General features: G+C 47.1%; 1 protein-coding gene across 1 annotated transcript in view; it reads left to right on the top strand.

The window, feature by feature from the left end:
* Positions 1 to 6,664: 6,664 nt before the first annotated feature.
* The window catches only part of LOC146833499 (thiosulfate sulfurtransferase-like), a 53,088-nt gene continuing 36,554 nt past the window's right edge, over positions 6,665 to 23,198 (top strand). Inside the window, exon 1 of the mRNA XM_085601338.1 lies at positions 6,665 to 7,414. Within this exon, the coding sequence (XP_085457464.1) occupies positions 6,829 to 7,414 (586 nt within the window). The 5' untranslated portion in view covers positions 6,665 to 6,828. The remainder of the gene's footprint in view (positions 7,415 to 23,198) is intronic.

Genomic DNA, 23,198 nt, shown 5'->3' with positions numbered 1-23,198 from the left:
TATCCAGTCATTGCCGTTATTATGAGAATTTATTTCGGGGATATGGTCGTCCTTCAAAAAAGTGCTATTGACAGTTTCCCAGAACAGTTTACTATTTTTAGTATCAGCTGCCAGACTTAAATCTTCCCAGGCTATTTCTTGGAGTTCCATTTTCCTGTTCTTTAAGGCTTTGACATATTCAGCACGCATGGCCTTGATTAAGTCTGAGTTTCTGGGGTTACACCTCAAAGCTTGTTTGAGATTACTCAGGGCCATCGTGCATCTAGTATCAAACCAGCCCGCCTTAGGTATTTTATTTTTGCGGACTGGTTTCGTCAAAAGCTTCTCCACTGTATTGTTTATCTTATTAAAATTCTCTAACATCAATGCGGAATCAACCTCGTCCCCTAAGCAGACTTCAATTTCATTCCGGCATTGAGTGACGACGTCAAGCAAAATTTCGGTTGGGTTCACACCAGCCCATTTTATCCGGACGCCATTTGGTCTGGTAGGGACAATGGCTGTACTTTGGGGTATATTAAGAATATGTTTTGGTCCCCAACAGAATAAATACACGGAGATGCTATTATGGTCACTAGTGGGTTGATCCGTTATCCACGGTGGGGAAAATAAGTGTGCGCTGTTACAGGAAATTATTATTATTATTATGTTTCTTATATAGCGCCTGAATCGACCCCCGAAGGGGTATCTCCGCGCTTGCCTTGGGAACCCGTCCTGGCTTTTCCCTGTGAGATAGCCCCTACAGGGCATCCCCAAGGTGAAAGCCAGGCATCCCTCCGCGGGGGGCCGTTGTGGAGATTAAGCAAGCTTAATGCCCAGAGTTGCAGAGTGTGAACCCATGATTAGGTCAGGCACCGAAGCGAGAATTATCGAGTCCATGGACATTTTGAGCTCAAGACCCTGCCGCGTCGGGAATTGAACCCTGGTCCCGGGTCTGACCTCTGCTTCAGGGTCTGCCTGCTCTAACCAGTGAGCCACACTTCTCCACGATTATAATGTGTTCGATAATAGACATCGCATTTCTACCTGTAAAAGTGGAGCATTTCTTGTTGTGTTTGTCAGTAGCACAATATAACAATTCGAGATCCCATTTGGCCATAGCACCATTTAAAGCCATACCGTATTAACAATGGGGGAAATGCATATAACAATCATCATCAAATTCAGATTCCCCTCTCCGGGGGCCACAAACTTTGGTTGAAGAAAAAGGACATATTTGAACATTAAAATCACCCACCCAAACAATGACAATTGGCTTCCTGATAGTACTGGTCAGCTTCTCAAGTTCTCTTTCCAGATCATTAATGAATAGACCACGAAGGGATCTAAATACATTATTATAGAAGTTAATCAGGATGACATCTTTACCTATAAGGGAGACCAACCACAGGATCTGAGCATGAATACCCACATTAATACATTTTTTGATTTTACATTTGTTTAAGCGGGTTGAAGTCAGGATCAGGAGGCCTCCCTTGGCTCTACCGGAAGATGGAGCCTGGGCCGGGAGCCAATGTGAGGTGAAACCCTCTACATAAATTGGATCAATACACCATGTCTCTTGAAGACAGATAATATCATGTTGGGCCGATATAAAATCTGCCCACCATGGCGTTCCTTTTTTCCTATTAAAACCAGCAATATTCCAGGTGGTGACCTGGTACCCTATATCCGTATTCGAAGTGTCGAGTTGCTGAAGGGATTCGCCATGTCCCACCTCTTTCCTGGTAATAATTGTTTCTAGAGGGATGCGTTCGCCGGGAGCAGTGGGTGGACATGTTGCATTACTGAGTAAGCATGATCCCTTGCGTCAATCATTGCTGTCCAAATTACCCAACGCCTGATACTTGTTAGATACCGGGACAGCAAAGTTAGAAGCAAAGGGATACAAAGGAGGAATCGGCTGATGTCCTTTTCTAGGATGACCTGCATACCCATCGCCGGGTATTCCCATTAAATGTCTATAAAAATACCCAAGGGGGAGAAGGGTGGTGTTGAATTCACGGGGGGAGGGTGCTGGCGCGTTGTTTAATGTATTAAACGCCCACCTCGGGGACCTAAAATTAATAATTATACAATCACCTGCAAAACATTTTCTAGAGGAACCGATCCACCCTACTCTTCGTGTTGTCAGGATCTGGTTGATCCCTCCTATTGGATAATTACAATTATTGGTTAACCAGAACACTACTTTGTTTAAGAGGGACTCGTGATCTTCTGCCTGTCCGGGTTTGAGTTTAGGTACGTTGGCCAAAATAGCGACATATGCACTGCATTGAGGGGGCAGGTTTATAATTAGGGTGGTTTCCCTTTCCTCGTGTACAGGCATTCTCAAGTCAACTGGTTTTACAAAATGACGTAAAATATGTTTGTCCGGCTTGGTCACTATTCTATCCTTCTGTGATGGATTAAGTCTGTGATTATTAACAGGATTACCTAATGCTAGGATTCTTTTGTTATCCTTATTGCTCTCATCTAAGTCAAGGAGCTGCTCCTTTGAGTTGTCAAGAGGTTCCCTATCCTGTAAGGTGAGTAAGTTAATTGGGCCTAATGCAGCAACTTTCTGATTGGTTCTACTTGGCTCCTTTATAAGTTTAGCATTAACTTTCTCCAGTGCTCCAGTAATTTTATGAATTTCCCTGGCCAGGGTATCCAGTTTATCATATAGTGGCCTTAATAACTCTGTCATTTTATCCGATATAATGGCCAGTGTTAAAGGCTGGGGTATAGGGTCTGTTCTGTTCAGATGGTCGTTTAGCAGACCTGGTTCCACAGCACGAATATTCTTGTTAACCTTTTTTGGTTTGGGATTAGGATGTGGATTCCCCCGTTCCGAGATATTCTTTCTACATCCCCTGGTTTTTCCCAAGGGCGGGGGACTCTCGGGGGGATCAAATTATGGGTCAGTGATATTCGAGAACAGTCCCCACTTCTCGGTCTAATGTCAATGGTATCGATATCCGAGGCTGGCTCCCCTATAACCGAAGGGTTATTGGTTGACATATTAATCTCAGTGTCAGTCTCCCTAAAAGGGCTACAGGGGGTACTAACCTCATTTCCTTGATTAACCCCCATAGAGTTAGAACCCAAAGAAAGGCGTCTCTCAGTTCGGGTAATTTCTTCTGAGAGAACATTAACTGCTTTGACCAGAAACAAATCGATCGTACTACATGATCGATCGCTAGGGGGCTTCACTATTTTCCTCCTGGCCATAATGATATTACCGGGGGAACTATATGAATACGGAAAGCAATAAAAGAAAACACAATCCGTTTTATACAATACGAATTCAGAGTACAGTGGAGTAATCTACCACACTATAATTATTATGCATAGAATTGAGTATAAAATGTTAGGCAACCTCAAAAGTACAAATACAGAACAAGAAGACCATCAGATAAAGTGTCACGTGCTAGCAGAAATACAGTACTAGGGTACAACAAGCCTCCAAAATGTAAAGTGCAAATGCAAGGTAAATGGGCCCGGGATAAGGTGACACGTGCTAACAAGGAATCACAAAAACAAAAGAATAAAAATTGTCCAATTATTTAAAACCCCACTGAGTCAGACAGACAGTAAAAAAAAAAAATACGGAAATATAACTGCCTGTAGGAGCAGCTAAAACCAGAATGTCTGAATAAATGTACCGGTTCCGGACAATAGAGGTATCGTAGATGGCAAGACAGTTCCCTCGTATATCGGAATATACACGAGTCTATTTCAATAAAGTACCTACCCTAGCAGAAGATGTTTCGTAGAGTTCCATAGGGCAGGTAACAAATGTTAGGGGGGAGGCCCTGCCCTGGCTTCTTCTGGCACTGACGGGCAAGGACGGGCCCGTCCTTGGCCTGGGCTTCGCCCGGGCGCTGCCCGCGCGCGTCCCGCGCTGCGGGAGGCTGCGGGGTTATTTAAAACACCTCTGGGCGCTCTTGGCCGCGTCGCTGCAGGCGACCGTCTGAGGCGTCTGGGGGATGTAGTTTGGTTGGCCGTTGCCCTCACAGCGGCGGTAAGGCGGTAAGGCGTCTCTCCCCCCCTGCCTCCGATGATTCTGCTGCCAAGTTCAATTCCCGCGCTGCGGGGTTATTTAAAGCACCTCCGGGCGCTCTTGGCCGCGTCGCTGCAGGTGACCGGCTGCGGCGTCTGGGGGATGTAGTTTGGTTGGCCGTTGCCCTACCGGCGGCGGTAAGGCGTCTCTCCCCCCTGCCTCCGATGATTCTGCTGCCAAGTTCACTCAAAATACGAGATGTGCGAACTTGCAAACGGAAGTGACTTTCGGCTTTACAAATGTCTTTTAAAGAACTTTGTGAAGCGTGGAGTTTAAAAACAACAGGGCGGCTTCGGCATAACTTCGGCGACCACGGGAAAGTAGCCCACGCACACAGGAGAAGCGGCCAGCCACCTGCTCAGCGTGACAGCTGTGTCACGTGAGGGAAACCCTGCCCCCGACTTATCTCATGCGCCACCGTTTGCCCTCACATTGCCCCCTTAGGCTCCCCCACTTGGAAAGTTCCCTTTCCACTTCCTGTCCCACCAGTACCGACGCCACTCCAGACAACCACTGTGCTCCAGGTGGGCCTCCGTCAGCCATCTTACTACTCATTTGGGGCACCGATTTGGGATTCCCCAGGAACCCCTGAATGTTTGAGAGATCAACTTAGTGTGCCACTTAAATGTGTGGGCCTATACCATTGGGGAGATCTTAAAACTGCATTGGGCCTAGTGAGATGGGCAGTCTTGAGTAATCTAACTGGGTGCCAAATAACCAGGTTTAAATACTACCAACTTAGTTCCTGGTGGAAGACACAGATTTGGGCAGAGGAGGGTGAGGATGAATGGTTAAACCAGGCAATGAGAGTAGGTCCACTAAAAAAGGAAGTTTCCAGGTGGTACTGGGCTTTAGTGGAGGCCGAAGATAAGTTGGTTTCAGCCATCTCTAAGCTTTGGGCAGAAGATCTTGAGGGTGAAGATCTTAACGAGGTTTGGCAAGTCTCTTTTGACATATTATGGACAGTGGTCAAACCGGCCTCGCTCAAGCGAAACCATCTCTTTACCACACATAGAGTGTACTGGTCTCCATACAAGTTATCAAAAACTACCGGGAACCCATAGGTTTGCCCAAGATGCTCGTCTTCATCAGCTGATGACACCCACATGTTTATGGTATGTACGAAGATCCTTTGTTATTGGACTGAGATATGTAAATTCCTTGTGGATGTAACAGGGAAACAGATTAAGGTAAGCCCTAAACTTATCTTGTTTGGACTGTAATGAGATGGTCCAAAATTAACTAAGACAGTGATTTCTAAGTTTATTTTTTACGCAATGCTTTTGGCAAGGCAGGAAATTTGCAGGTAATGGAAGTCTGGGAGCCCACCTTGTTTTTCTGACTATTTAAAGAACTAAATCTCGACAAGTCCGTTGGATATAGCCTGTGATGTAGAAAGCCAAGAATAAGTATGGATACTGTTGGTGGAGTGGAGTCAGCGATCAAGTAGGTCCGATGATGAAGCCAATATAGTTGTCGGTCCTGGTTTCCTCTGTTTCAGGGCAACCCGTGAAGAGGTTGGAATTGGAAACAGCTGTTTTCTTGTGTGGAATGGCTCTTCTCCAGATATTGGCAAACGTTAAGAGCATCGCAAGCAAGAGATTTGGCAGAATGAGGACAAAAAAAAAAGACGCTATTCCCCTGTTACCACATACCTGTAACTGTCCCAAACACATCATGGTATCAGCAAGAACCTGAGGATGTGTGGGTTTTACACGTACTTCTATCATCCGAAGAAATATGATAGGAATACATACAGGGCTTTAAGTGACCCGGTCCTGCTGGTGCTCAGCACTGGCAGTTCTAAAATGCAGGTGCTAAGACGGGTTCCTATCAGGCTCTATATTTTTGCCCTCCTCCTCAGGGTAAAACAAACATCTTAACTCTGCAGCAGTACCATCCCTGCTTTTGATTTAACTTCAAAGAAACTCGTTATAGTTCTTCCAGTCTCATCATTTCAAAGCTGAAGCATTTTCAATAGTCTATACAACAAAGCCATAGTTGTTACTTATTTATCTCAGGCAACTAGCAACCACTGGCAAAGCCAATAGTTCTGGCTTGTTGTAGGTTGAGTGTTTTTATATATCTGGATGCAATGACAGAAGCGGCAAAATACCAGCCTTGCGGGACACTATGATAAGCACAGCTTTTTCGCTTACGTGTTTTTAAGCCACGCCCTTAGTTACATCGGCTACGTCCCTTGGAGAGACACCCCGTTTTTTCCATTCCACTTAAAGCCCTGAGTACTTACATGTCCCGTCAAAGATGCTTCGTATTAGAAATCTATTTATTACATAACTGCACAGTGTATTGTGCGCACATCCACCATGTTATGCATTGCTCACTTTATTGCATGCGGATTTTAAGTGGTTGTGTACGTTTCAATAAGCGACCCTCGCCAATTTGCCGCTCGCGTGTGACCGCGTTATAAACCGGCCCCGCCTTTAAGTCACTGGACTTCAGATAAAGTTATAAACTCAATACTTCAGAAAAAAGGCTCTGTGCTCTTGGCTTCACCTCTACTTCTTGAATGTCTGGGGCGTTTCGCCTACCTGGCTGCTCTCTGCTTCCTTTCGCTATTTATTGACGCTCTCGTTTCTTATCTCCCTCCACTCGCCTTGGACTTCAGACTTTCCCTTCTCTGGCCTCAGGCCAGAGTGGTTTTGCTCATTCTCACTGGACCAGAACAATTTATCGCAGGCTACAAGAAGGCCGTTCCACTGCACCACAGTACTCAGGGGAGATTCTGGGTGGTTTTAGTAGTCTGAAGGCTTCCTTTGAACATGGCCAACCAGCTCTTCTCCAAGGCTCTGGTCTCGGCCAAGTGGCTGGCGGGGGCCATCGGGGCCCGACGGGTGGGGCCCGGCCTGCGGGTGCTGGACGCCTCCTGGTACCCGCCGGGGGAGCGCGACGCCCGCCAGGAGTACCTGGAGCGCCACATCCCGGGCGCCTCGTTCTTCGACATCGAGGTGTGCAAGGACCAGGCCTCGCCCTACGAGGTGATGCTGCCCAGCGAGCAGTTGTTCGGCGACTACGTGGGCAGCCTGGGCGTGGGCAACAACACGCACGTGGTGGTCTACGACGGCGACCAGGTGGGCTCCTCCTTCGCACCACGGGCCTGGTGGATGTTCCGGGCTTTCGGGCACCGGCAGGTGTCGGTGCTCAACGGCGGCTTCCGGAACTGGGTGCAGGAGGGGCACCCCGTGACTGCGGAGGCCAGCAGGCCCGAGCCCGCCCAGTTCAAGGCCACGCTGGACGGGCGGCTGGTGAAGAGCTTCGAGGAGATGCGGGAGAACCTGCAGACCAAGAGGTTCCAGGTGGTGGACTCCAGGTCCGAGGGCCGGTACCGCGGCACTGTGCAGGGGCAAGGTGAGTACGCATCACAGTTAGTGGCGGGTGAGGAAGGTAAGTGGTGGGACGTGTCGTGGTTGAAGAGCTGATCTGTGCTCAGAGAGCGCCCTGGCTGAAACCAACCCCGCTCCACCCTCCTCCTCGTCTTCTTTAATTGTCTGTCTATTGAACATTTGGGAGGAGTGGGATGAAGGTGAGGGGGCAAGATTAAGAATCGCCATATAAAGACGAGCATTTGCAATGCAATAGGTCTCGCATTTGTGAATTGGCTGAATTGGACTTGTTAGTTGTGGAATTGTGTGGTGTGTAGCGTATTTGTGTAGTGGAATTATGTGACAAGGTGACTAGATAGGGGCGAGAGTTGCACAGAATAGATAGAAAGGAATATAGAGAATGAGAGGTAGTTTGTACATGAAGAGGTGAATGAACTTTATAGAGGTGGCGCTCAGGTGGTGCTGAGTGATACTGAGGTGGTGGTGAGTAATGCTGAGGTGGTGCTTTGGTGGTGCACAGGTGGTGCTGTGCTAGTGCTTAGGTGGTGGTGAGTGATGTTGAGTTGGTGCTGTGCTGATGCTGAGTTGGTGCTGCGCTAGTGTTGGCACACTGATGAGGAGGTGGTGCTGTACTGATGCTCAGGTGGGGCTGTGTGATGTGGAGGTGGTGCTGTGCAAACACCATCATATTTTGTTGCTACTAGGCCCAAGCGCAAAGAAGCAAATGTGTTCATAGAGTGTCTACGCTCTATTACTCTTATTTGTGTTCTCCTAACCTAGATAGATCTGTGACACCACTAATTGCTAATGACGCCGTGTAATGAAATAAACCTCATTTATATGAAATAAACAGTTTATCATCACAAAACTACATTTGAGGGCTTTTTTTCAGCATAAATGTGGCAAGCACATAGACGTGTGTGAGGGATGTGTGCGTACGGTGGGAGCTACAGGGATGGGGGATGTTAATTTGTGAATGACAGGAAATTCCAGAACCAAACAAGATGTGGAAGAGGTCTGTGTTTCCACTGAAACCACTGACAATCATCCACTGTATATGTATGTGCACATAAAATGTGCCACTAAGAAATGATTTTACAGTGTGTGTGTGTGTGTGTAAGCACGGGGAAGAGTAGGGAGTGGGTTCTGCTGCCTGTCTCTGTGCATGTACCCTCGTGCCAGATCCCCACATCCTGTGTGCATGCAAACCGGGGTGGCCACGCAGAGGGACGCTAGTGTTGGGAGACTATGTATATGTGTACGTGAAAGGTGCCAAGAATTCCTGACTTTGCAGCAAGGGGGAGGGTGCCAGAGGGCTTCGATGCCAGTCTGCGTACATAAACCAAAGGAGGGTGCTACAGAACTTGTATCCCACAAACTTATGTGCATGCAATTGGGAGGGTCAGGGCTTTAAGTGGGATGAAAAAACTGGAGCTTTCTAAAAAGGGTGCGACAAGCCTGTGTGCTGTATATAAATATCTCTTGTGTTTGTTTTAATAGTCTCTAAGAGAGTTTATTAAATACAAACATGATGATTGTGGCACACTGCACTGAGTAAACATCGTCCCTGGAGGATGCAAATGCAAGGACCCAGATGGCAAAAGGGGGTCCCAGGGGAAGCTTTCGAAGCTATGTATTGCTTTAAACCCTGGTATTTCCTTAACTTCTTGTGTAAGTACTTAAATAGCATGCATGCGTTAGTGTGCTGTGTATTTTGAAGGTAAGCCTACATGTTATTGTTGAGCGTGCGTTGGGGCGCATGCCACATTACAAGCTTACCTGCCCTCCTTTGAGCAACGGCAGTGGCAATGAATACGCATGTTAACAATGAATGCCCACGGACGCGTCTGTCCTGCACCGTACCACATACATTAATACACGACATAATTGAAACTTAAAAAATCCTGGCTCATGCATTTTTAACTTGTTTTCTTTAATGTAAATTTGGTGCAGTTTAAAATTCACCTTAGCACGGCTGTCGCTTCAGCATGGAGGCTAAACAGCTACCGTGTTTGTTTACTTACTTCTTTAATCCCAGAGGTGATTGCCCTCAGCACCAATATAGATATATGCATCCCACTAAGAATCCTGCCCCTGCAGCTCAAAAAGTGATCCAGGCATTGTGGCGCTATAGAGTGACACTAAATAGCCATATCCTGTTCCTGTGGACTGGACTTGCTGAAGGTTTTTGGGTGTTCATATAAGTTTCATTTTAAAAAAGCTACAAAGAGTGCTTAACCTTTCAATCGGGGTCACTCAATGACCACACCTTCAATGCCCGCGGAAGTGTCGAAACGAGTGGTGGGGGCAAGACAGTCACAATTTCTTACGAATTATCTATATATTTTTGGAGGCTTTTAGGCTTCCTTTGGGTGTAGGCCCGTTGGCCACAGACCACTTTTACAAAATCATTGTTAAAAAATAAATTCCCTTATTTGGTGTAAACTGTTTGTCAAATTCTTCTATTTTTCCAGCAATGAGTGTGAATTTAGAGGGGCTGCTGTGCGAACTGTGAGGGAAATGTTAATTCCATAGCTACTCTGGCAAGCTTACCTCGTAGGTGACACATAAGCAGACCCGTAAGTGCACCTACCTTTATTTCACTCAATTGTATGGACAACGCTCTAAAGGGGCTGGAAGGCGACATGTTAAAATAGAAAACCAGGGAAGCAAAGGAAACGCAGGTCTCCGTCATCTGGCCCCGCCCAGCTCCTGCAAAGTGATGCTCTGCCGCCTTCGACCAGTACAGAATCAAAAGACATGGCAAACTATCGATATGTGTGCCCAAGCAGCCTTCCTTCTGAACACGAGAGCTGGCATGGCTGCGGTTTAGTCAGTAAACACGAAGCCTGCACTGCTGTGTTTTCGTTGGGAGCGTAGACAGGGCCCGGAGAACCCCCACATTCAATGAACTATCCATCACCAGAGTGCCTCCAGCGACCACCCAGCCTGATGTATGGCGCTAGAGCGATAGGGTGGTGCCTGGTGGCACCAAATGTGCCAGCGGCAGTGCCCTCGCACCCACAGTGTTTTAGCGTGGCTTTGTCAGGGAGGCACAGACAGTTCAAGGTGCAGGCTGCCAGAGCCCCCAGGGCTGCCCCACGCTGCTTCAGCGCCAGAGGCTGGGGCCGAAGGGTGCCAGGCTTGGCAGGCTGCCCCCTAACCCCACTGGCAGCATGAACAAACGTGGGCTGTCTCTGCATCTGCCACCTCTGACTCTTGCTGCCTCAGCAGTTGAGACACACTGGGCCTCTTGTAGCAGCGTGTAACAAGCCATCGGCGCAGCATGGGTAAACTAGTAGGACAAAACGAAAAATACTACATGGCTTTACAGACCCCTGATATTCACCTGTAGTGGCCCTTTAGGAACCCCCTCTGGCATCTGTACTGATCCTTCTCTTCTGACGTCCTACACACCCTCTTACTTTTCCTGACTGGCATTTCGACACCTTTCCCGATCCCGGTATAAGACGCTAAGAGTTCCATATAGGTGAAGCCATCCCAGATACCAGCCAGATTTGCAGTGAGGAGCGGACACCTGACGATGATGATGCCACACTAGTGGGTGAGGATTTAGCATCCCTTTAACAAAAATTGTCCAAAAAAAACCGCAGGTCTACTAAATTAGCTTCCATGCCTCTTTAAAGGGCAGATCTGGGCCACCTTGTTGTTGCTGGCAAATGTTCAGGATAGCCATACAATGTATATGTAACAGATCTAAATTACAATAATTTACCTTGCAGGGACTATTGTACACATTTGCTATGGGACCCGCCTTCCTGGAACAATTTGAGCTAATACTGCTTGAAACATATGGAAGATATTTTCTTTTGAATGCAGGGGCGTGGCTTCCATTGGTGCAGAAGGTGAAGTGACACTGGCCACAGAGGCCTGAGGGCCCCCCTGATCATTGCTGTAATCCTCTTCTCCCACAGTGGCCAGGAGCACGTTTCATTCCTTGCACCATCGCCCAGGACACGCTGGCTAGCTACTGCTTGAACGCACCCACCCTCCTGCGTTAAATCCAACTTGACGTTGGCGAGTTCACAGGTGTCATCAAATACAATCACGTCACTATCTTAAAGTGTACATAACGTCGTGGCCTGTCGGATCTCCCTTTCCCATCAGCAGTATCGCGCACTCAAGTGAAGCCAAGGCTCTGGCTATTTATAGCCTCAGTGCTAGGCATCTGTCTGCATACTCCATCTGCGGCGCGTGGCAAGGGAGTGCGTGAACGCGGCGCGTGCTCCCATCAGCCCCGCTTCTGTTTCTACTGAAATAACAAAACACTCCAGGAGAGAACTTGTGAACCAGTGCCCCGGGGTCACCGAGGATCAAATCAGGGCTCCCAAAAAATGCTGTGGCGCGCGCCTCCTTCATCAAGGCACGTGGCTCGGTTCATTATGACAAATCAGTCTCAGACTAAATGCTAACGGGGAATAAAAATCAGGCGGGGGTGAAACGAGCTGCACGGTATCTTAGCAATGAAGTAACCCTTGCGTTGTAAGAGTAAAAGCCACACAACGTGATTCCTAGTGAGTCAATATACTCGAAGGGGTGCGCTACACTCGCCTAGGCGCGGGAAAGAAGCGGTCACAATATATTTAATTAACGCGCCTAGAAGCCAGAGACGAGTACATTCTTGCAAAACAAAAAATGCTAAGGACGCAAATAGCTACTGATTTTGAAACCTGGGGGCGCAATGATTTAAAATTAGCGGCGTCTATACTGATCAGAAACAATAGTTGGATTTTGATCAAATCACTTCATCTTTCAGTTTCGCAGACTGTCAATCTGTGTCCTGCGAATAGGTAAAAAAGGAAAAAACTAAAAATAGTCTAATTACAAGCCCCCCGTTCCTATTAAATGTCAAGTTCTGACTTCCCCCTTTACGATATGGTGCGTTCCGGGACTTGTAGTATATGTTTACTTCCACAACTTGATATACCCGTACCGCTGTCACAGAGCAGAGGTATTTGTCAAACCTAAATAAAACAGTGCACTTGCAGGCCCTGGGACGGCGTGATTACATGTGAAGTTATAAACTTGGGTACACTTCACACTTCCTAGATGTGTGTGATGCAACAGCCTTACGTCAGCCACGTTACCACCGGGACATGCCTTAGCTCCATCTTCAAACAGAGCCTTACTGGTAGTGTAAGCGCGAGTGTGTCAGTTACTTTGACAGACACACTCGCACTTACACCAGCGCGCTTACTTACATTTTAGTGATGATGCCTTCAGCGCACGGGTTCATTGAGACACTCGGGCAGGCTGCGCCCTATAAGGGCTGATGCGACAGCACGGTTTCCTGTGCCTTCTCCCCCGTTCTCGGATCCCCCAGCGGGCGGGCGTGCCTGGCACCTGAGCGCCAGCCGAGCCCCCACTCTCCGACTGTTAAGGGGGGACGTGTTCGGCAACTTGTGCGGAAGTTAGGGGCATAGTGCGGAGGCCGTGCCCGAGCTCGGACAGCAACACCGACAGGTGCACGCTTGGAAAAGCACTTTCTAGAGAGCTGGTCCAGCGACTAGCAAAAATATGCCACAAATTTCACATTCACAATAAGACATGATGAAGCCATCAAACACAGCGCCCACGGCTTCTGTGAGCTGCATTGTGGCACTTTGGATGGCTTGTGGGGAGTGAGGGGGTAAAGTGGTGCAGTCTTCAACCATGTAAAGCCAACGCTGCTGTGCAGACAGATAGCGTGACTTCTTGTTTTTGAGGCATGCAGCAAAACGTGTACAGGAGACACAACCTGTACCAGGCAAAACAAAAAACACCACACAGAAAACGTTCAACTACTACGTTTACGGTAGGTAATATCGCCGAGCTTGTCAGACCAGCAGCCAGGCACCAATAAAACAACACCCACCAACAACCATCTGTGGTAAACGAGATGTCCGTGCAGCCAGCGAGCCTGGAGTCCTCCGCCGCAACGCCATCGAGACATTTTTCTGCGGCATGCACAGATCCCGAGACGCCTTACCTTTACGTTAGTCTGCAGAGCACAGTAGCATGTAAAAAACATTGCAGTAAAGTGGGCGCATAGGGAGCAGGGTCCGGCGTCTCTGCTCGCCCCGAGCCCGGCGAGCGACCAATCCTGAGCATATGCTCACACCGGCCAGCGTCTGTCTTCCCTCTGCCACTTTCAACTGGAGCTCAGAGTCATGGACGAGCCTGTCTCCAAGGAAACCATCAACGGTTGTTGTATGTGTACGGAGGCTGATACCAGGCTCAGGGCCCTGGAGCTCCAAGTCCGGCAGTGAGGCCCTCGCCGACTGACAGCAGCTCACACCTCGGAGTCCCAGACAGAACTAGCACGGGTCCGAGTCCCGAGGACAAGAAAGAACTCGGGTAAGCACAGCGTGCTGATAGTGCTATTGGCGAGCCGAGCACGCTGGTATGACAGCGGCACTATCGTAAAACTTGCTGGGCTTCAGAGAGTCTTGGTTATTCACAGCTCCTTTGGATTTCAATTTTTATAGACAACCTCTGTTGTCTCCATGCTTTGTAAATTAAAGGTTCGCACTTTCCATTATAACGCAGTAGTTCAACTTTTCTATCTTTCCCCTTTATCGCACGCTGCCTTGTGTAGAGCCATTCCTGAAAGAGATGAGTTGTACGAAAATGTTTAAGATGTATTTTTACTTTAAATTGCACAGGCTGGCTTCATTACAGTGCTCTGATTGTAAATAGTACCACTTAACCTTGTTATGCTTATTTAGGTGAGAGCATGTATAGCAAGAAGCACACAAGACGTCAGCGTTTATTTCATTTAGTTGCTTCCCCGTGAAATGGATCCTAAAAAGAAGAAGCCCGCGAGTGGTGCGCGCGCCACAGCGAGACATGCGGTTTCAATTATTGTGCCCGTGTCTGGGCACGATAATTGTAACCACATGGCAGCGGTGCTCGTACCAGACACCAATAGGCCATGGGCGGAGCAATGCACCCACCTTTGGCCAATTGCGTGCTGTCTTTTATAAAAAGACGCACGCAGAGGCCAATAGCCTGGGCCAAAAGGAAAAGCACACACACGAGCGTGTGCGATTCCTAGGTCCATTTCTAAACCCCCTATAAGAGGTCTCTCGCTGCGCGAGCAGTGCCGTGCACTGCAACGCAGGCGCGAGACCTAAAAAAGCATATACAAAGCTGACAGGCGCCAGCAGCCTTCAGAACAAAAATTGTAACATACACTTTTCTTTCGGCCTACAGCCTAGAGACTGATGCAGTGAGCTCCAGCACCCCTCTGGATATCGACGCCCATGGCGTAGGCCAGACTCGCACGTGCTAAAGGCTGGCTCTTTGTTGGTATAGGCATACACCAAGACAATCAGACGTAACACGTTTCTTCAACCATAGCTACAGGAAGGTTCCAAATCGATGGCATGTCCAGTTCAGGGGTGTACCCCAGGTGGAACCTGAGATTATAAAACACCAGAACATACTTGGCTCTGATCAAAGAGCCTCTGCATTTCCCCCTACCCCAGGGAGCACCTATTGTGAGTAGGAGTTCCCATTTAGAAAACGAAATATAGTATACATTTTGGAGGTTTTGTCAGCGGGTACTACAAAATAATCTAGTGCTTAATACAAGTGCCTTGAATTGTTTCTTTCTGCCTTTAATACCCAGAGGTTGACACACTCACCTTTACGACGAGAGAGGCTTTTAAGGCCCCACCTTTTTTTTTATTTAAACCAATTTTTTTTTCACAATGCGCTTTGGTTGCAGCCCATTCTGATTTGATTTGATTGATATATTTATAGAGCACTACTGTCACTTCGTTGTGAAGTTCAAACCTAGAAGCATACTTTCAGATTTTGGGCCACAGGTGCATGCCTTTTGTGTAGCTCACCGTATAGAGACCTCAAGTCTCACTTATTGCGAGTGAGACTCACACATATGGATGTTGTGTTAAGATCTCACTCACAGCAAACTAAACGTCACACCTGGTGAGAAGAGCGGAAACCTGAAATGTAAATGTGCGTCCATCCAGAGATCTGCAGTCTGAAGAGCAGACACTGGCAGATATAGTAGATTCTAAAAGCCAGGACACCCCAGAGGGTTCTCTCTATCATTCACTCATTTAATGTGCTGTGCTGCTTTGGACACATGAAACAGCTAGACCACTACCACTGCTTTTGTAAGACAGGAACCCAGTTTAGTGAGAATTTGATGTAAATGTATTCATTTTTTTAAATACATTTTATTGGTGACACTATATTAATTGTTATTATGGGGATCACCAGCTGGTCAGCGCAAGTTCTGAGGGCAGAGGGCTCCAACCTCCAGCATCCTTTGCTGTTTCTGGGCCCCAGGAGGCGGCCCCATCCTTCAGGATTACCGGCACCTGCAGCGCTATAAAGTGCGCTCCCATGTCCCGCAGTGCAGGATCTCCAGCTGGTCAGAGGGAGTTCTGGGGTAGAGGATGTGGTGGTGTGTGTGTGTGTGTGTGGACCTTGGTTGTGTACTCTGATGTCACAGGCCTGTGACATGCAGAAAATAACAAACACAGAAACTGGAGTACGCTCGTGTCAGAGTTAGCCTTGAGCGGTCTACCCCCATACCCATTTATTAGTACCCCCCTGCCTACGCCTGGCCAGAGGATGACGTGCTTGTACATCCAGTATTCCTACCTAGGAGCAGGACCGCTGACCTGCTACATCCCTCCCCAACTTGGTTTTAAAGATTAACATTCAGTCTGTTCAACATACAAAGTCTTTGAGCTGTCGGCTTGGTTGAGGATTCGGCTGGAGGCTGTATCGATGGGACTGGCTGTGAGTGAGCGAGTCACTGGTAGTGAGCACACTCAGTTGAATGTTTTTTGTGTCTTTGTGGGGGCTTCCTGGGTTTTGACCCTCTGGGCCGTTCTCATCGGTGTCGCCATCCTCGTATTCCGGCCAACCAACGTTGTTTTCGCTGTTGAACGACCTTGATGAGAGGGGGTTGGTATAGCTTCCTTGAATCATTAAATGTTCCTTGAAACTTCTTCCTGTCCTTTTCTGGCTGTCACCATGGTACCATCACTGGCAGTGACTGTCCAGATCCTGGGCTCATAGGGTGTCCTGAATTTCCACCCAGGTCTTTGATGATGACTGAATGTCTTGGTCGAAGTGATCTTGGTCTGGCTTGGCACCGTAGACTGGCTTGAGTGTCGTGCCGCTTACGGCGTGTTTGTATTCCCTGTGTATCATGAGGCAGCGGCGCCCACCCTGGGTATGTGGGCATGAAGTCCGTGAAGCGTTGAACATCAGGACCCAAGGGGTTTGTTGAGCCGTGCAGTGGAAAGTGCTCCTATATTCTCTGAGGAATGAATGTAGGTGTCGCTCTGGATTAGCCTCTTTGACTGTGGCACTGTGAAGCACTTTGTTTAAGGTGCGCCTGAACCTTTCCACGTCACGGTTGGCTTGCGGTCACTGCAGGTTGATGCGATGGTGGTGGATTCCTCTCTGTCCAAGAAAGTAAGCAAACTCAAACTCCGCTCCGTGGAACGGGGGCCCGTTGTCACTTCTAATCTCTGTCGTACCCTCCACATCTTCATCAGACTCTCTTTATCTTCAGGCGCCCGGTCATTGACGTCTTGGAGGAAGTTTGTCCTTGTGCCACTCTGTACGGCATTGCGCGCTCGTGTGATGATGGGGTCCAGTTCAGCCACTTCTTTGATGTCCTCCAGACTTAAGGCTTGGGGACAAGCCACACCCACAATCATCTGGATGAGGTCTTTAACTTTGTCTGGGCTGTCTTGTCTTTCAGCGGGCTTGTGGTGGTGCGAGAGAAACTCGGCAGGGTTATTCGATCCTGGTCTGTAGAGTACCTCCATGTGATAGTGTTGCAATAGGATGACTCACCTCTCAATCCGCAGAGGCGGGTGAGCAGCTGACCTTCTGAGGTGTGGGACTAGAGGCTGGTGGTCGGTGATGACCCTAAAGGACTGGCCGCTCAGGTACAGGTGTAATTGCCTGCAAGCCCACTTAATCGCCATAGCTTCCCATTCAATTTGTGCATACCATGCCTTAGTTGACGGCAGCGTTTTACTCGCAAATGTTAGTGCTGCCCATCGCCCTAGTTCTTGTTCCTGAGCAAGTACGGCTCCTAGCCCTACAGGGCTGGCATCTACCAACAGTTTGGTGTGTTTTCCGCGTTGAAGTATACACGTGTGATGTTGTCCAGGAGGGCGTCTTTGATCTTTTGAAACGCTTTCTCCTCTCAGTGACTCCAGGTCCATTTTGTGTCGGTTTTGGTGAGGGCTCTGAATGGTTCTGCCAGGGTTGCAAGGTCAGGGATGAACCTCCCGCAATAATTAGCGATCCAGAGGAAACTCCTCACTTCCGAGGGTGTGCAGGGCACGGGTGCTCTCTTGATTGCTTCCACTTGCAGGGGGTCCACTTGGATTCCGTCTTGGTTGAAGACGTAACCGAAGAATTTGATAGAGGGTGAAATAAGGAACATTTGTTACTATGTAACGTCACTCTGTGTCCGCTCAGGCGCTTAAGAGTGTCTTTCAGGTGCTTGTGGTGTTCTGCTGCTGTGGGGGGAGTGGATCAGTATGTCATCTCTGACATTCAGGACACCAGGTAGACCTGACAAGGTTTCACGTATGATGTTTTGAAAGACTTCAGCAGGAGATGAGTATCCAAAATTCTGGCGTTTGTATTGGCGCAGCCCTAAGTGAGTGCTGAATGTAGTGATATATCAGCTTTCTTCTGCTAGTGGCAGCTGGTGATATCCAGCGTTGAGGTCCAGCTTTGAGAACCACCAGGCGCCACTGACATCCGCTATGATATTGTCCATGGTGGATGTTATATGCTGTTCCCTCTTGATAGCGCGTTGGGGAGTCGCATGTCGATAGACAGTCAGATTTTCCTTCTCAGCCAAGATTTAGGAGAGACACGTATACCAGCACCATCCAGGATCTACTTTTGGATAAAATGTTATGGCCAAATCTATGCGACATGGAGGTTGTCACTAGAAGAGATAGTGCAAAAAGAACAATTGATGGACAGAATGTAGAACAATGTCATACATGCACCCCAGTAAAGAGATCTGGGCCTAAATCCATCATTTATTTGCTCACCATGCCATTCCAGTTTGAACCCAGCCCTATGCAAATCAGTCTTGACCCTGTGCCTCATGGGAACAGTCCAGCCCGAACTGCCAGACCAGGTCCTCCCTGGACTCTAAACAAGCATCCTAGGACCAGTTTCGGGTTTCCACACCTCATCAGCCAGGATATCTTGACTTCAGTGGTATGGAGAGCACGGACCTACGTCTGGGCATACCCATCCCACTCGGGGTGACAAATGCAAAAAGAACAATTGACGGACAGAATGAAGAACAATGTCACACATTCACTACAGAACAGGAATCTGGGCCTAAATCCATAGTTTTTTTGCACACCATCCCATTCCGGTTTGAACCCAGCCATATGCAAATCAGTCTTGACCCTGTGCCTCATGGGAACAGTCCAGCCCAAACTGCCAGGCCAGGTCCTTCCTGAACTGGAAACAAGCATCCTAGGACCAGTTTCGGGGTTTCACCCCACATCAGCCAGGATAGCTTGACTCCAAGATAAAGCCAAGATTTAAGAGAGGCACGTATACCAGCAACATCCACGATATACTTTTGGATAAAATGTTATGGCCAAACTATGCGACATGGAGGTTGTCACCAGAAGAGATAGTGATCATGACGCACTGAGTGCTCTCTTTTCAGTCAAACCATTTACAAACCCAAGAGCTTCACACAAAATCACTATAAGAAGATTGAAGCATGTAACAATAGAAGGAACCTGATGTGGACTTTAATTGAGGAGAACAGTCCAGCTTCAAATTTATAAACTTTGTGGAGAAAATGGCACCTTTAGTAATAATTGACATAAGCACAATACATTTTGTTAATTATCATTGTGAACTTATGGGCTCGCTGAAACATCTTTTTACTCCGGAGGGGGCAAACAACAATCAGCCCCCTGGGTGGTAATCTGGTGTGATTGTAGACAGGCCAAAGCTTTACTGATTGAAGCTGTTAAGAAGGGGGATCACAGGGAGATTATCGCTGCCAGACAAACATACAAGACTCTCCAGATGAAGGCCAAAAAGGGATAGGAGTCAGAGCACTGGGAAAGGTTCACTGAAGCCCTTCATAACAAGAACATTAGGAATTTTTTGGAGACTTGTAGCGGTTGGGTCTCGTACAATAGAAAACTATCTTGACTCTGTGGTGCAACCTGAGGCATGGGTTGATCATTTCAGAAACCCGTATAGGATGTGGGCCACAGATAAAGAAAAAACCTCAGCTTGTACAATTGATAATAGATCAAAGAAATGGGCAGCATGTCGGATCCTTCACTGAGCTGGACATTGCGAAGACAGCGATTCTTATCCTCTGCACACGCTCAATTTACATGTTAAGTAGCATACAGTAGAAACAAATTGCATCATAAAAGAGTGAAAGGTTCTCGTGTTTTTCTTTTAATCCAAAGCACACCCAGCCAACACGTGTTTCATCGAACGGGGAAGGCCCCACGACTTCTTCCGTGCTGTGAAGTTGTTCGGTTTCTACGTTCTGAATCCTCTGCCAGTTTTAATTCCGACCCGGCTGGGCAAAATTTCATAACGATATCCACCGGTTCAGACAGTGAACCCTGGATGTGTGATGCTGCTTAAGCGCACTCGCTCAGGCACAATTACCTCGTTGTGATACGAGATTTGCACTCTTGGACGGCCTTCATACTCGGGAGAATTCACCGACCCTCATAAAAGGTGGAATCCATCACTGGGCGCAAAGAATAATATTGTGGATATCTGTATGAAATACATCGATCACCGGGCGCTAAGAATAGTATTGTGGATATCGTTATGAAATTTTGACCAGCCGTGTCGAAATTAGAACTGGCAGAGAGGATTTAGAACGTAGGAACCGAACAGCTTCACAGCCCTGAAGAAGTCGTGGGGTTTTCCCCGTTCAACGAAACACGTGTTGGCTGGGCGAGCTTCGGATTAAAGAAAAACAAGAAAAACATGAGAACTTTTTACTCTTTTATGATGCAATTCGTTTCTACTGTATGCTACCTAACTTGCAAATTGAGCGTGTGCAGAGGATAAGAATCGATGTTGTATTAGCCCAGGGACCAATTATTGGAGGGTACAGGGTGTTTCCCCTCACCTTTTGCACCGCAGAACTCATAGCATTTCAAACTCATGCAAACTCGATAGGCTCCATTTCTCCTGATTTAAAGACACCCCTTATGGTTTCATTTATTGCGAAGACAGCACAGGCACTCCAATTACTGAAAAGGTAGAAAGCGCCCGGCCCAGGGCATCCAAGGTGATTTATTCCTGTTTCAAGCAGAAATTTGGGTACCTCAACTAACCCACTGGGCAATGCCATTATGAGAGGTGAAAACATTCCTTCTTGCTGGTATGAAGCCATCATTGTCCCTATATATAAGAAGAGAAGGAGGGACACCCCCTCCAACTACAGACCCATTAATTTGATTGACATACGTCAGAAAATATTTGCCAGGCAGATACTGTTCAGGCTCCAGATGTGGATAGCAGACCAACACGTCCTATCAGACAACCAGGCGGGGTTTAGGGCTAAGGTCAGTACCGTCAACCAGGTGTCTTATTCAGTATGATTTTCTGGATGTACGTCGCCCTGAGGCAGGACGACCTATACAATGCCTTTATAGATCTAAGGGCAGCATTTGACTTGGACCCAAGGGGAAAGCATTTGCCTTAGACCCAAGGGGAAACATGTGGAGGATGCTGGAGTCATATGGTAGACCGTGTGACCTTTTGAAGATTCTGAAAATTCTCCACATAGAATCTTATGCACGGGTCAGGTGAAATGTGGGAGGAGATCTTACATCTAGGATAGCAATAAACTAGGGCGTTAGGCAAGGTTGTGTGCTAGCACCTACTCTTTTCAGTCTTTTATCAACGCAGCAGTAGATTGGTTGGCAAACTGTAATCATTATACTCCCAAATCTGCTGGAATTAACATGCCTATACTCATGTTTGCTAACAACACGCTCCTACTATCCCGAACCCCGGGTGGCCTCCAGTTATTGTTGAATCACTTTGCAATATTCTGCCAGGATAGGGACCTCTAGATAAATCCGACGTAGTCAAATTGTATGGATTTTAATCCCCACTGCTCCTTTAAAGGCAGAATGTATATAGAGAGGGTCCCGATGGAGCAAGTGAAATGTTTTGAATACCTTGGTGTAAGGCTGACTAATAACATGTCTTTGGCAACACAACTGGGGAAAAGCAGGTCCACCTTAATCTAAAGGGCTGGGGCCAGAGGGAAAAAATACAAGGCCACATCCAGTGGAACAGTTACCCGACCCTCGAAGTATACAGATCCACATCTTTGTCGCGGGTCTACACATGGCGCCAAACTCTGGGGTTGTGTTTATGTGTTCATGCTTACCGACGCAGAAAATCTATTTATCCGATCGCTTTTCAACTTGCCTACTAGTATGCCTCTTTTGCCCTTACGCCTTGACATGTCACTAAAAATAAATGACCAAGTGATCCTGCTGAAACCTATCACTAATTGGGTATGCCTCTGGACGACCCCGAGATTGGAAATCTATAGAAAAGCTCTGGAAGAACAGTTGCTATTGATAAAGGTATCCACATCCCTTGCGTTAAGAAAATAAAAGCATTATATCAGCTTGTAGAGATGGAGGAAGTTTGGCATTCCCCAGCCCAAATGACAAAAGGCCTTACTACAAAATGAAATAAAGCTTACTGGTATTGTATCCTGGCAGGAATTTGGCAAGATCAAAAAGTGGGGAGAATCACAGAAAAATTCCATACCCGCAAATGTTTTTTTAGCTTAGATCTATATATTTTTTCTCAAATTCTTAGATAGGATTCGGCCCCCTATGGTGAGAAGTGTGTACATAAAATTCAGGGTTGGTACCCTTCAGCTAAAATCCTTTATTTTTAAATGGAACAAAAGTGGCTCTGCATCTCCCTTTTGTCCATTTTGTTCGCAACTAGAAGAGTCAGTCGATCACTTCCTTTTTTTTGTCCAACCTATGTCCTACCTCGTAATAAATGGATAATTCCGGTGCACACGCTAATGGGCACGATACATTACTGGGATGCCTCCAGGATACTTGGGTACGACACAAAGGACCATATCGCGTTTGCAGTTTTTAGATTTTTAATGTGGGCATGGAGGATTAGATTAAATAAACTCTCTGAACAAAGTAGCTGTTAGACTTTGTGGATGCATTGAGGGAGCATAAAATGTAAGCTGTACCTCTCTTTCCGACTTTATTGCTGCTAGTCTCTCCTTAATAGCATAAAGGAAATTAATCGTGTTACCTAGTTTTAATATAAGTATTTTAATCTTCCTATGTTTGCATTATAACCGCCACACTCTCCACATAAAACGGGGTCTCTTTACAATCGCTCTTGCATTATATGTTTTTCTGTAATCATTTTGATTACCAACAACGAGTTTTTCTTAAACCCCTTTTGAAATACTTGGGGCATCTAAGATGTTCAGAGGCCCTCCATCATTTGTAATCATTAAACATTCCAATTATCTGCTTCAGGATGAGTTCCTTTCTCGAGCCAGCAGTTAAAGCAAGGAATACTATGGTTGGATAAGCATGTATGCTCAATTTAATGACGATATTGTATTTTAACTGTATTTTATTGATTTTTTAGATACTTTATTATATTTATTTATTTATAAAGTTTTATATAGCGCGAACATGATCCCGAAGGATATCAGAGCGCTTTACAATTTTAAGGAAAGGAGGTAACAGTTGCAGTACAGG

Source organism: Triturus cristatus, chromosome 4_2 (assembly GCF_964204655.1).
Source record: "Triturus cristatus chromosome 4_2, aTriCri1.1, whole genome shotgun sequence".
NCBI classification, from domain to species: domain Eukaryota; kingdom Metazoa; phylum Chordata; class Amphibia; order Caudata; family Salamandridae; genus Triturus; species Triturus cristatus.
Note: the sequence above shows the minus strand (reverse complement) of the source record. Positions and strands in the feature narration are given on the sequence as shown.